This window comes from Chlorocebus sabaeus, chromosome 20, assembly GCF_047675955.1.
Source record: "Chlorocebus sabaeus isolate Y175 chromosome 20, mChlSab1.0.hap1, whole genome shotgun sequence".
NCBI lineage: Eukaryota > Metazoa > Chordata > Mammalia > Primates > Cercopithecidae > Chlorocebus > Chlorocebus sabaeus.
The window spans coordinates 26,486,693-26,501,011 of NC_132923.1; the positions used below are offsets into that span (position 1 = coordinate 26,486,693).

The window sequence follows — 14,319 nt, forward strand, 5'->3', positions numbered from 1 at the left end:
GGAGGCTGCTTCATCCTCTCCAGAGCTGCCTGGGACTGGGCTCTGGATGAATGGGGGGAGGGGGTTCCCGGGCTCCGAGGGGTTAACCCGCACCGGGCCACACGTGACGTGGATGGTTCCAGCATTAAGTCAGAGGCGCGGCCCCCTCGCCTGCCCCCCGCCCCCCGCGGCGCGCGCCGCTCCCGGGGGCTCCGCGCCCCCGCGCCCAGGTCCCTCCCCCTTGGCGGGCGCTCACAGGCCGCGCGGGCAACGCGAGCCCCGGAGCCCCGGAGGCCTGTGCGCCCTGAGCCGGCAATGGACCCCGAGCACTGCGCGCCTTTCCGCGTGGGGCCTGCACCCGGCCCCTATGTGGCCTCGGGGGACGAGCCTCCGGGCCCGCAGGGAACCCCAGCCGCTGCGCCTCACCTGCACCCCGCGCCGCCCCGCGGCCCGCGGCTGACCCGCTTTCCGGCCTGCGGGCCCCTGGAGCCCTACCTCCCAGAGCCGGCCAAGCCGCCCGCCAAGTACCTGCAGGACCTTGGGCTCGGCCCGGCGCTCAACGGCGGCCACTTCTACGAGGGCTCCGCGGAAGGTAACGCGCGGCGAGGGGCGTAGCGCGCAGCCCGACCCTCTCTCCTTCTTCCTTACCCGGGCCCACCCGGGCCTTCCTGCTTATCTCTCCCGCTCGCCTATTTCTCAACTTTTTGCCCCTCTCGCCTTTCGCCACGGCTCCCACGGAAGCCGAGTTGGCGCTGGCCCGGGTCAGGCAAAGGCCAGTGCGGGGCGGGAGGCTGAACCACCGTTCCTCGGCGGCGGGAATGGGAGGCGGGAGGTCGAGGGAAGGTGCAGTGGCTACGGCCCGGGGTCCAGTCGGGGCCCGAAAGCAGCCGGACCTGGGAAGGAGAGAGCATGCTTTGCCGAAGTTGGACTGGAACTGCCACCTACCCCGAAGCCCAGACCCGGCCGAGGGCTGTGGAGCCACACTGAGACCTGACGAAGAAGCGCGGCTTTTGTGTCTGGCGCCCTTTGAGGGCCCTGAGGCTGGGCCTCGACCTAGAGTGGCCAAATCGGGGTAGGCTGGGGACTGCGGCCTGGCCTTGGCCCGCCTCTCTTCCCCAGGCCTAGTCTTCACAGGAAGGGTGCTGCTTGTGCGGCAGACTGGCACAGTTTGGCCGCGACTGGTCGTGCAATGCCAGGGCTGTCCTCAAGACGGAATAACTATTCTTATTTTTCATACTAAGCTGGCCTCCCTGCCGTTATGCACGATGATAGCCGCCCTTCTGGCAGTCTTGGCTTCCCTGCACTGGATCATCACCGCTGGGAAGTCAGGAGCAGCTCTGGGCAACCTAACCCCCAGGCGCCGCGGGCTCCCGGGCCGGTGCCCTGTGCTAAGGCCGGCCGAACCGCGCCGGCACCCGAGAATGCGCCTGAAGGCAGGGGCCTGGCAGGCTGATGGGCAGCTCTGCCACCGTCCGCCGCACCCTGTGACCTGTAAGGCGTCTCAGCGCCCAAACCGCACCTACCTTATCTGCGCTGCCATATCCCGCAGCCTAGGCCCAGAGCTGGATCCTCCAAGATCCGCCTCAACCCCCTGCCGCCGCCCGGCTGGCGCCTCGCGGGCCTCCACGGAGTGGCCGGGCATCTCCAGCTTTCGCCCAGCCGGGGCGGTGGGAATGTGTCGGGGAGGGCGGGGAGGTGTGTGGGGATCAACGGAGGAAATGAAGGAGTCCGCGGAGTTTCGTGTCTGTGCCCTTTGAAAGAGGCTCTCCTGATAAAAACCACAGTTGGGACTTAATGAGAAGCAGTTGGCCTGGCTCCTCTGATCCCAACCAGACGGCAGCGGCCGCGCAGCGCGGTGAGCACCGCTAGGGACAGGTACCCGGCCTGGCTCAGCGCTCCGTGTCGGGCAGGAGCCACCCCCACCGGGCCCGCGTCCCTGTTAGGCGCCCCGCACCCGGCACCGACCGCTCGGGCTCCCGTACCACACTGGTGCCGCGCGAACTGCAGAGAGCGCTGGTGGGGAACGAGCGGCCGGGAGGAACCCAGCACCCTGGAATCCGACGGCAAGGGTGTCCTTGACAACGAAATACCGAGAAAGAAAACCAAAGAAAGCGAACAACAACCAAGAAAAGGGGAAGAGAAATTGAACAAAACAACGGAGAGCGCAGCGGGAACGAGAGGGTAAATGGCAGTGGGCGAGCTGGGATGAACTGAAATGAATAAATGAGGAACGAACGAAGAAAAAAAGCAGGAGCAAGATCGAACGAAGCGGATAACTAGAGAAGGGGAAAAGGACAAAGAGGGAGGGAGCAGACCAAACAAAAGAAAACGGAGCATGTTTAAAGCGTGGAATATATCAAAATGAGAACAAGGGGGATAAGAAAATTAACGATTTCAGTTGAGCGGAGGACAGGCCAGACGAAAGGTAGGTAGGCAGGCAGGTGCGAGCAGAGCCTGGTAGAGATCCTGGCGGCCGCTCGCCTCTGGCGCTCTGGCCGGTGTTGGACGGGTGGCCAGCGTCCCTGCGGCAGAGCGGACCTCCGCGCAGCGCGGCGCGGTGGAGCCTGGCTGCTTGGGGACAATCAGCCCCCAGGGCCGCGCAGCCTACTCTGTGGGAAGTGGCGGGCGAAGAGGGAACCCGCCTTATTTCCCCGTTTTTAAAATAACCGGCTCGGAGTGTTTCCAGTCCATACGAGTGAGCGTGCAGCTGCGTCCCATCTGCGGCGCGATCTTTCACGAGGCTGGGCAGTTGCGCTCCCCAGAGCCTGGCGCACCTCGCCCCTCTCCCGCCCGCCGCCCGCCGCCCGCCGCCCGCGCAGCCCCAGGCCGCCCTTTGCTGAGAACGCCCAGCCCTGCTCTGAACCCAGGCTGCATACTGGCGCTGCCAGCCATTCTCGCGCCCTCCGCGCTTGGCTAGTCTGTCCCCGAGTTTGGCTCCGATGTCGAAACACGCCCTCGGCAAGCGACTCCTACTAGAGTTTTGCCCGCTGCCGCTGAGGCCCTCAGCCGGATGAGCCCGCCGACCGCCGTCGTCGAGGAGGGAGTCCCAAGTTCTTAGACCTGGGCTGAGGCTTCTGGGCCAAGGCTGAGAACCCCCAAGAAGGGAACCGAGGCCTCACCGGGGTCCTGCCCCCGGCTTTTATGTCCACGCTGGCTTTGAGTCTTCGGCGGGAGCTGCAGGAGCCTGGGCCTCAGTGAGCTCTGCAGGTCGCGTAGCGACCCCACAGTGGCCGGAGGAAACAGTGCGGCGTGGAACAAGGCTGCGGCGAAATGTGAAAGCTGAGGCTGGTCCCGCTGCCTCAATGGATGCCTTCTGTGGGGACAGTGGAGCACTCAGGCCTGCTGCGGCCCTGCTTCCTGGCTGCACAGTGGCTTAGAAGCAACTGCTGGTAGGGGCTCTGGCACTCCTCCGGGTGAGGGGTGCTCAGGGTGCAGCAGGCCTGAGAGCTGGGTCAGGGACAGAGAGCTCCTTTACTACGTTAAAAGGCTCCTGGCTTTCACGCCCACAGCTGCTGCTGTGGTCCTGCGGGTATGCAGGCAGAAGACACCCCAGCGCTCAGTCTCAGGCTGTCTCCAACATGTAGTACCCCACCTTAACCACCCAGTGTCTGGATCAGGTGCAGTGACTCCTCTGCACAGCCCATACACACCTCATATGTGCCCCATCCTCAGCAGAGCAGCCCTCTCTCCTTTACAAGCTTGGGTTCAAGCTGCTGGCTGCTATTCCTGGCCTGTCTTTCCTGGCTTCCGCCTTCCATTTATCCCAGTTCTATCCCTTTCTTCTTCTGGGCCTTGCTCCTCAGGAGGCTGCTCTGTATTCTCTGAGGAGTGTCCCTCTCTTCCAAAGTGGGGGGATGCCACCCTCCCTCTTTTGTCCTCCAGGTAGATGAAGGAGATTTCAGGGCAATGACAATGAGGGAGAGAGCAGTTCTGTGGTCCCTTGAGAGGGCTGTAGACTGGGAAAGCATGGGAGTTGGGTAAAGGTCAGCAGGCTTGGCCTCTTCCTTGGGGAAGCTGTTCTGAGAAGTCCTACTGCACTTTCATGCCTTGTCCCTGGCAGCTTGGTGGCTCAAGGTCAGGAACACAAGTCCCAGGGCCCCAGATCTGGTCACTTCCTCTGGGCAGGTCCTATTGAGACCCAAGAGGCAGAAGAGCAAGCCCCAGGGCTTTGGAGGGCCTCTGCTGGGGTGTCAGTACTCTTGAACCCCAGCCCTGACCCTCAGTCCTGAGCTACCCTCACCCCTTTTCTGCCTAGAGTCCAGCACAGCCTCCCTATGAACCCAAGACACCAAGACTCTTCCTTCTCAGGCTGAACATTTCCATGGCCTGCTGTGTGTATGTGTGTGGTGGTGGTGGCGGCGGGGATGGGGGGCAGATTTCCCATTCCAGTGTCCCTAGTCTTCCTGATCATTTTCAAATATTTTGTTCAACTTCTGTGAGTCTTCTTTCCTAAGCTTCTATCAAATGGATAGAAGCCGGAAATGTGCTGGCCGAAGAATGGAAGTCAGGGGACTGGAACACCTGAGTTGTGAAGGATGGGCTACCTGTGTACAGGCTGGGCATAGTCTAAGGCTAGGTAGCCCTGCCTAACTCTCCCAGTCCTCCAGGACCTCCAGGACACACACTGGAGCTTATTTCATGGCCTGGGTAGTCCTGGAAAGTAACTGACCACCTTCCAGCTGAGGGGGACCCTGCCTGATTTGTCCTTCGCAGTGCAGACAGGGACTCCTCAGACCCAGATCCTGAGAGGCCCATTCCACCAGTCCCATCCTCCCCCAACCACAGCTGTGATCCTGACACTGAGTCCTGGGAAGAAACTGCCTCTTGTGCCAGCTAGCTGGGTCTCCTCAGGGCCAGGCCTCCACTGGAGATGGGCCCAGAGCCAGGGAAGAGGCTGTGTGAGTCAGTGGGGCGTCTTTGTGGCGTCTCAGCTGCCATCCCAGTGGACTGTTGAGGAGGGATTTCATGGGGACGCTGCTAGGGGTCCTCGCCAGAGGGAGAGGGCGTGGGCAGTCAGGGTGACCTATTTTTCACCATGCTTCATCGGTCGATCCGCCGTGGTGAGGCTCCACCAAGTTTCTGGAGTGAGGGTTAGCACGTCAGAGTGGGGCTGCTGGAAACTCTTCCAGTCTGCAATCAAGTCCTTCCCTGCCTGTTAAACACAGGCAATGTGGGAGCAGTCAGAAACTCCTGAGGAAGGAGGGGGTGGGCAATGATGGGAATGATGGGGACAGGGGGCTGTGCCTGTTGTGACACTGGTCCACAACTCTCCTTCTTTGAGCACAGCCTATCTCAGCTCTGCTTCTCTATAGATGGAGCTTAAGTCCTTGCCCAGACACCACAATTTTAGGAGGAATGGAGAGAGGCAATCCCTCTGGAAGCTTCTTTGTCCCATCTTGCCCTTCTTACACCAGAGCTGGGGAATTTGATATTGACCTGAGACGGGGGTTCAGAGAATAAAGTTCAGCCAGACCAGCCAAAGGTGGTCTGAGCACCCACGTCCACAGCCTGCCTGGCTCTGGGAGCAGTGGTGTGGGCATAAGGGCCTGGGAACCAAGGCCTGCAGAGTTAGGAAGCACTTTCTGGCAGGAGCGGGAGATGTCAACCATCCCATCCTCACCCCGCCCTCTGCCCCCATGCTTGGCCTTGCCAGGGTGGTGGTCCTGCTGCGGCGCCAGTCCTCTCCCCTCCCTGTGGAACGCACTACCACAGAGCACTTCCCCGAAATGAACCCCACTCTGGCCCCAGCAGATCCGCCCAGACCACAGAGCACATAGTTCCCCAGGGCCCCCTCCCCAGCTGGAGGCTCAGCAGGCAGGCCTCTAAATGCCAGGCTCCCATGGAGGGTGGCCGCCTGGGAGGATGGGAAGGGAAAGGAAGGGGGAGGCGGAGACTGAGGCGTCAATGTTCTTCCCCCTCCCTCCATTCCAACCCACAAAAGCCCCTGGTTCAGTTGCCATCCTCCTTTTTGTGTTCTCCATTGCAGCTGAGAAGAAGGCCTCCAAAGCTGCCAGCTTCCCCCAGCTGCCCTTGGACTGCAGAGGGGGCCCCAGAGACGGGCCCTCTAACTTGCAAGGCTCCCCAGGCCCCTGCCTGGCCAGCCTGCGTCTTCCTCTTTCCCCGGGACTCCCTGACTCCATGGAGTTGGCCAAGAACAAGAGCAAGAAGCGCCGTAACCGCACGACCTTCAGCACATTCCAGCTGGAGGAGCTGGAGAAGGTTTTCCAGAAAACCCACTATCCTGATGTGTACGCCCGGGAGCAGCTGGCTTTGCGCACAGACCTGACCGAGGCCCGGGTACAGGTGAGGGCGCTGCGGGGATGGGGCTTTCTGGCTGCCTCTACCACACAGTGACCAGACCCTGGAAGGGCTGGGAGAGGTGGGCACTGGTGCCTCCCAGAGCTACCTTCCCAGGGGCCTGCCTCAGCCTTCCCCTCCTGGCTCACCCTCACGTCCAGCTCTGCTGCAGCCACAGGCTCTTCTGGCCCAAACCGAGGCTTATGCTTGGGTGTAAGGGCGATGGCCTCTGGGAGCCATCACCTGTGTGGGAGTCCTAACTCTGCCACTTACTGGAGGTGATTTGGGGTATGTTAATGAATCTCTCAGTCTGTTTCCCAGTTCAGGAAAAGGGAATGATGGGGCTGGCTGCGTAGGGACTACCTTGAGGATCACAGGGATGGCCACATTTTGGAAGCGGTGAAGTGCTGAATACACATCAGGGCTGCTCCTGAGGTGGCTGCCTAGAATGGGAGGTCTCAGCCTCCTGTCGGGAGGTCTCAGGGTCAGTGATTCTCAAAGTCGTCAGGAGCCACCGACTTTGGGTCCCTGCCAGCGCTCAGACCCTGGCTGGGAAAGGCTGACTGGGAGCCTTCCCCCACCCTAACAAACTCCCCCATGGAGACTAGGCGCCAGGGCTTCCCAGAGGGGCTGTGGCCAGTTTTACATGAGGGGAGCCCAGCCTGTGGGTGGGTAAATGCTGAGAAGGGAGGAAGGCAAGGGAAGCCCACATCCAAGCATGTTGGAAGTGTCAAAGCACATGAAGGTGGCAGGCAGGCTGGGGATGGGGAAGGAGTTTCAATAAGAGTCTGGCCCAAGAGGAAGATGGCCATTCACTGGCTTGTGTTGAACCAGCTCAGTCATAGCAGGCTTCCCGATGCCAAGCAGGAGGCACTGGGAGGGGTGGGTTGGAGTTCTGGGGAAAGGTGAGAAGGTGACCTCTTAGGCGGAGGGGCCTCTCTCCCACCATGGAGGAGACTTAGCAGGAACAAAGCTCATGCTATCTTAGCCTGCATGGGGCCCTTCCAGATACTCTTTGTGAAGGCACTAGGGCGGGAGACAGTCCTGGCAGGATATGGGGACTGGCAGGCCAGTCTGTAAAGAGGCCAGGCGCTGTCATCTAACAGAGAAGGCCCTACAGCTGCATCCAACAAGATGAGAGAGACTTGGGCTATTTCCCCTTCTCTGCTGAGTCCTCCTGCCTCCCTGCTCCTCCCAGGTGGCAGCCAAAACAGACTTCCAAGACTGTCCCCCAAGATCCCCAGGGGCTGAGGTCATCAGGGCAAAAGGCCCGGCATTCAAGGCAACCCCACATGATATAAGCCATGGGAATGGACCATGGAGTTACCTCAGCAGGCCTCCGGAGTGTGGTCTAACCAGCTCTTCCCGAAGCAAGTGTTTGTGGGAGGCGGAGAGCACTTCCTCTGCTCCTCTCCTAGGCCTTTTCAACCTGAGAGGGTGCAGGAGTAGCCACAAGGCCCTCAGCCCTAGTCTAGAAGCTCCCTGAAGAACGGAGACCCTAGAGTAGGAATGTGTTCTCTGGCAGGAGCATGAAACCCACCCATACACCCTGCCCCATGGAAAGGAAGAATGAGACTACACACCCGACAATGCAGAGGGCAGGTCCAGAGCCCAGGGGAGGCCTACAGTGGGATCCCCAGGGGAGAATGGGTGGTGACAGAAAAGTGAGTCCCAGTAGCCAGATTCACTGGCTCCAGGCTCCCTCATCCTCCCACAGGGGAGGGAGAGCAGAGAAAGGAAATCCAGGCAGCTGGGCAGGTGGGGGTGGCCTTTTGCTGACCTTGCTGCAGGCCTGCTCTGTTATCTTGGCAACCTGGGAGCTAGGAGGATGGGCTATGCACAGCCCCTTCACTGTTGGTGCCTTACCTGCCTACATGAGTAGGAATGACCACAGGGGCAGGGAGCCTGAGAGGCTGGGGTGGGATTTCTCATCCCAGCTGGGGTAGACGGATTACTGACACACACACACACAGCTTCTGTTGTGACTCCCAGCTAGATATCCCTGGAAAGCAGGGGTTGTTTTTGTTTGGCTGGTTTTATTTTGACATTGTTAAATTTAGCTTAGAGCCTGACACATGAATGTTGATTAAATGATAGAAATATAAAACATATATACCAATACACTTAAATGTAACAGTCACAGCACATACACCAAACAACAAATTCATCACAGATATGTACACAGATGTGCACAGCACACAGATGTGCCACCCCTATCTGCCAAGGGCTCACAAAGAAATGGGAGAGACAGATTCCAAAACAGATCATGGTAATGGAATGGGGTGAGTACAAAGAAAGGTCCAGGGTATTTTGGAAGTCCTGTGGAGGATGCCCAGCATGGATGTATATGTTGAGGGGATGAGTAGTCCAGGAAGAGAAAACCTAAGCAAAAGATGGAAGGAGCAAGATAGCAGTGTGTTTTGGAAGAGCTGGGTGGGAGCTTGGGAGGCAACCAGGAAGAATCTAATGTGTTTGCCTGGCAGGACATGAGGCTGTGCAGAGAGGCAGGGGCCTTATTAAGAAGCTATGCTCTGGACCAAGGTCTCCGGGGAATCACTGAGGGTTTAAACAGGACCATGACCTGAACAGAAATGTCTAAGATTCCTTGGATGCTATGAGGTGGGTAGCTTGGAAAAGGAGATGAGGCAGGGAGACTAGAAACCCAAAACATGTGCACAGTATACCCAGGCAGTACCTAGGGCCCCTGAGGCCCACAGACGCCCCCACAACACCCTTACTAGACACCAGGCTGGAGGACCAGAGTCACTCAACCTAGAGAGTGGTAGCTGGAGGCCCATGGGGCCAATTAACCCGCTTTGGGTTTGGGCCTCTCCCAGGCTTCCTCCCAGGCTTCCCTGGCCTGGATAACAGTGTGGATTAACAGTTGAGATCCTCCATCCTGGAGCCTGCTCCCCATCCCCCAAGAGGACACAACCATCAGCTATCCCTAGCAGGCTCCTCTCCTCAAGGCTGCCCTATCACCCCCACCAACCTGCCCCCAGGTCTGGTTCCAGAACCGCAGAGCCAAGTGGCGGAAGCGCGAGCGTTATGGGAAGATGCAGGAGGGGCGGAACCCCTTCACCGCTGCCTATGACATCTCTGTGCTGCCCCGCACTGACAGCCACCCTCAGGTAAGACCCCAGCCCTACCTGAGCCAGGGCCTGGCAGGGTCACCAAAAAGAATATGAGCTCTGGCCTGAAGAGACCTGGAGAGCATCAGGGTTCTGTATGACGGTGGGTATACCACTTCACTTCTTCCTCTGCAAACCGGGGCTCTTGCCTGTCTCCTGAATGATGCATGCGGAACACAAAGGAATCACAGAAGAAAATTTCATTTTGAGAACAGTGGCAGGAGCCTCCTGAGATGCCACTCTCAGTGTTGGGGGTGGGAGGGGGTAGATCTGAGCCAAGTGGAAGTTTCCTGGAAAGTTTCTGGGGCCCCAAGGACAAAGAGAAAGCCCCTGGGTAAGGAAGTCAGCTCCTGAGGCTGCCGGCTCATGGGCCTTCTTTCCCTCTCTTTTCAGCTGCAGAACTCCCTGTGGGCCAGTCCAGGATCCGGGAGCCCTGGGGGCCCCTGCCTTGTGTCTCCAGAGGGCATCCCCTCCCCATGCATGTCTCCATATTCCCACCCCCATGGGAGTGTGACTGGCTTCATGGGGGTGCCAGCCTCCTCTGTGGCTCACCCTGGCATCTACTCCATCCACGGCTTTCCCCCCACCCTGGGGGGCCACAGCTTTGAGCCCTCCTCAGAGGGCGACTATAAGTCTCCAAGCCTCGTCTCACTCAGGGTAAAGCCCAAGGAGCCACCTGGCCTTCTGAACTGGACCACGTGATCGGTAGCATGGACCTGCAGAATGAGCTGCCCACCTCCTTTTCCATTCCCAGCCGCTCCCAGCCCACCCCTGCCTGGACACCAGGGAGGAAGGACCTCTGCCTCCAAGCCCCAGATGGTTCTGGAGGCCTGTGGGAACAGCTGGCACTGTCAGCCCCGAGCAGGGAACACGTTACAGGGTCTTTTCTCTTAGAATAAAGTGGGGCTGCCTTGGAGAAGAGGCTTCAAAGCAGCCAGGACTCTTCCTACCACAAACTGAGTCCCCTCACCTGAACTCTGGGCTGGAGGCAGGGAGACACTGCCCTGCTGCCTCCAGACTTTGTCCAAGTCTGTTGTCATCTCTCCAGCTAAGACAGCTTACTTGGCTTATCGTTCAGGGAACCCAGGAAAATGGGAGGAGAACGCAGAGTGGACTAAGGGAGCTCTTCATGATGAGATGGAAACCAAAATGGAGTCTCCCATGATGGGGTAGAGTCAGCCCTGCTTCCCCTCCCCACCATCAGGGGGCGCGCTGGCATCTGACACTAAGGAGGGCGTGAACGCCAAGGTCAGCATAGACTAAGGCACACTGGCTCCTCAGCTCCAGCCACCTTCACTCCTGCCCTGTGCCTGCACTCCCAGCATGCCATGCAGTCATCTTCCCCTCCAAGGGGGCAGAAATTCCACCAGAAATCATCACATATTTGGAATCTCTTCCATGGGACCAGCCCAGAGCTATGCCATGGAAATGATACTGGATGTTGGTCAGAATAAAATCGATTTCCACAGACTGAGATCCTGATCCCCATTTTTGTAAAGACACGTTTTAAAAAAAGAAAGAAAAGGGAAAGAGAGAGAGAGAGAAAAAAAATGCTGCCCAGCATTCTAATAAAGGTGGTGGTGTTTTTTATACCAGGTGACTGTCTATCCCCAGGGCTGGACACTGGTTGCTTTGGGGCTGGTCTGTGTCCAGGATGCAGGCTGGGCCAGGACCCCTGAGGGGCCAGCAAGGAAGGGGAAGGTGGTCCTGCAGCAGAGCCCTCAAGGCCGATGCATGCCAGGCCGGGGCTGTCACCTGCCTAGGGCCTGTCACCTGCCTAGGGTCTCTGTGGCTTTGGCTGTGCTGGGAGGCAGGGAGAAAAGCTCAGTTCTAGGACTGGGTGCATGTGGCAGCGAAAACTGAGGGTGGGAAGGGTAGCAAAAATGCTGAAATAACTTTGTGGCTAAACTGACAACGGACGGGAGGTAGACTGGAAGAAAGGGGTGCCCACTGAGGTTCTGTGCTCCCCATGGGCTGGGAACCCAGGGTGGTGGGAGTGGGGTGGCTTCCTTCCAGATGCCCCAGGAACATGTCTGAGCTGTGGTGCAGAGACAAAAGCCAGAACTCTTTCTTGTAGTTTCAGAGTATTACCCATTCTATCCTTCATCCCCACTTTCTGCCTTATCTCCGAAGCCTGGAAGGCAGGAAAAAGGTCTGGCCCTCCCACCCTCCCAGTAAACACAACCACATTGCTCAGAATTCAGCCTCTGCCAGCAGCCCAGCCACCCCCACCCCACGCCTCATCTTTCAGGCAGAGAAACCCAAGCCCACAAAGACACATCAGGGCTGAGCTGATTCCAGAGGAGGGGGTGAGTCCCCCACCAGATCAGATTTCCCAGCCAAGACAGTCCCATGTATCCCCAGAGGAGTCTGTCTTCCCTCCCTTCCTTCCCCTTCCCTCTATACAAGGGTCTGACTTTTGGTGATTTCTTTCCTCTGGGTCCTGACGCTGGCTCTGAGGTCCACAGGTGTGAGCCCTGTATCCGGGAGGGGATCCAGCAGAAAGAGGAGAGTCAGGGTAGGAAGGAGAGACATCCCTGGCTGCCACTGATGAACAGAATCTCTTTCACCTGGCCAGGCAGTAATGAAATTGGGGCTCAAGCCCACCATTCTGACTTCAGGGCTCACACCGCTGTATGAGAAGTTTCTTCATCCAAGGAGTGATCAGCAAAGTTTTGGACCTTCTTCCCCACAAAGTCAGATGTAGAAAGAGTAGTTTGTTCTACAAACATTTTGAGTAGCAACTCAGCCTGGCAATGTGCTGGGTGCCAGGGATAGAGCGATGGTTGTGGAAAAATATCATTTTTTCTCTCTCAAGAGGGCTTAGAAAGATGAAAGGAGGGAAGAGGAAAGGATCTGTGATAAACCCAAACAAAGAAACCAAAAGTGGGAGACAGGAGAAAAAATAAAGGTGAGCCAGAGGTCAATGAAGCAAGAGTGGGAGAGGCTGGCAGAGGCTGGCAGAGGCCAGGAGGGGACCCATGGTGGGATGGGGGGTTTCTAGGGGAGGGTACAGGGAGGCCAGAGACTGGCTACTGGCTCTCATCCAGGGGCATCTGCCCACAGCTCATATTTTTCTATCCAGTGACAGCTAAATGAAGAGAAAGCTAACTTTACAACCGCCCACTTCACACATAATGAATATGAATGGGCATCCCGGAGCCTGTTCCGTGGGATTGTCTGTGAGGTGACAGGTCCTCCTACTGACTGGGCCATCCCAGCCAGCCTGTCCCCTGGCTGGGGCATGCAGCCCTTCCACCTGCTTCTCGTTAGCTGTGTCCCTCCTCCTCCCACACACCCCTAAGACACAGCCCCCATCTCCAGATACCCCTGTCCCCAGCCTCACTCCAGAGGTAACCTCAGACCTCCGCCAGGCCAGTGGTTCCTCAAGGCCAAGCCTGTGCTCTGGCCACTCCTTCTGGGAAGGGAAAGGGGAAATGGCCCCTCCTGAAATCCCAGCTCCTTTTGCTGAGGCTCTTGTCTCCCCCAGAGAAGATGCCAGAGCCCTAAATCTTGGTCCTGGCAGGAACATGGACACCAGGTCAGGACTAGAGGGCCACAGCCAGGGGGCCCATCAGTCCAGTCTGCCCACCTCAGTCAGCAGCTGGAAATGCTTCTCCTACGAGGCATTCAATCCTCCTTCCCCACCTCTCCCATTTACACTTCAACCTGAATTACAATCCCAAAGTGCAGACCCTCTGCAGCTCCAGACAGGAAGAGTCTAGCATGGCCAGGAACTGGGAAGACCCTAACATTTCCTTTACCCAGCAGAGGAAAGACATACCTTGCCCCTGCCCCAGTCTCCTCCTCAGGCTCATCCCAGCCATTTTCACCTGGAAGGTGGTGAGCATCAAGCGTTAGCTGTCAGAGCCCTTGATACTGATGCTGGAGCCCCCTTCCTTCCCATTCAGCGACTGCCGGCTCCCCCAGCAATCTCTCCTCCAATAGTAAGAGGCTGGGACCAGTGGGACCTGAGGTAAGCCCTTCAGACGTCTGTTACCTATCATGCTATTGCTTTTACTTGCTCTTATGACTGTGTCTCCATCAACTGTGAGCTCGAGAGAAGTGAGAGAGTGTGGTATCCTAGTCACCTGGATATCCAGGGCATCAACCACAGGGCCTGGCCCCAAAAGGCCTTCAAGGTGTGATGGCAGGTTGCTGGACGAGAAGCTGACTCTTCTGAGACGCCTCTGGATCCAGAGCAGCGAGCTAGGTCCAGGGGCTTTAAGGAGGCCTAAGACATGGTTCTGGTCCTTGAAGGGGATTTCTGTCTTCTAGGGACACAGGAAATGGGTGCAAATTCATAGAACATTAGAGTTGGAGGGGCCATTGCCAAGACTAAGAACTGCTACCATTTATTGTCATCCCTTGTCAGCCAGACCTGTAGGTTCATTTCCATGATCTTACTCAGTCCACGCAATAGGGCTATTATTAAACCAATTTTTGCAGATGAGCCAACTGAGACTTGGAACTTGACTAGCTCAAGGTCCCTCAGTGAAAAAATGTCAGAGCCTGAACTGAAAGTCAGGGCTGTCTCACTTCCAAAGGGTGCTCCTGAGGCTGACTGTGCTAAGTGCCGAATGAATATAACAGCTATTCTCCTCTGAGAAGTCAGCTCATCCAGGACAGACAAGAAGCCAGCTTTCTGGGAAATGAGCCTAACAGGTCTGGATAGGGCAGCCAACACAAGAGTCCTCTGGGACCCAGAAAAGAAAGAAATTTAGGCTCAGGCTGAAAAGAAAAAAGACAGCAGCAACAGCCAAGTTACCCTGAGGAGGGCACATTCAGGGAACACCAGAAGCTAGCCCAAGGCTAAGCTTGGGTGGTCCAGTTAGGACCTAAAGCAGTGGACATTTACCATGAATCTTTCATGCCAGGGATGATGCTAGAGCAAATAGAAGTATTGGCTGTG

General features: G+C 57.6%; 1 protein-coding gene across 1 annotated transcript; it reads left to right on the forward strand.

The window, feature by feature from the left end:
• The first annotated feature begins 251 nt into the window (after positions 1-251).
• Positions 252-10,593, forward strand: ALX3 (ALX homeobox 3). Its single transcript, XM_007977650.3, has 4 exons — positions 252-571; positions 5,966-6,282; positions 9,279-9,407; positions 9,801-10,593. The coding sequence occupies exons 1-4, from the start codon at positions 295-297 to the stop codon at positions 10,107-10,109; spliced, it is 1,032 nt and encodes a 343-aa protein (XP_007975841.1). The 5' UTR covers positions 252-294; the 3' UTR covers positions 10,110-10,593.
• The last annotated feature ends 3,726 nt before the right edge of the window (positions 10,594-14,319 follow it).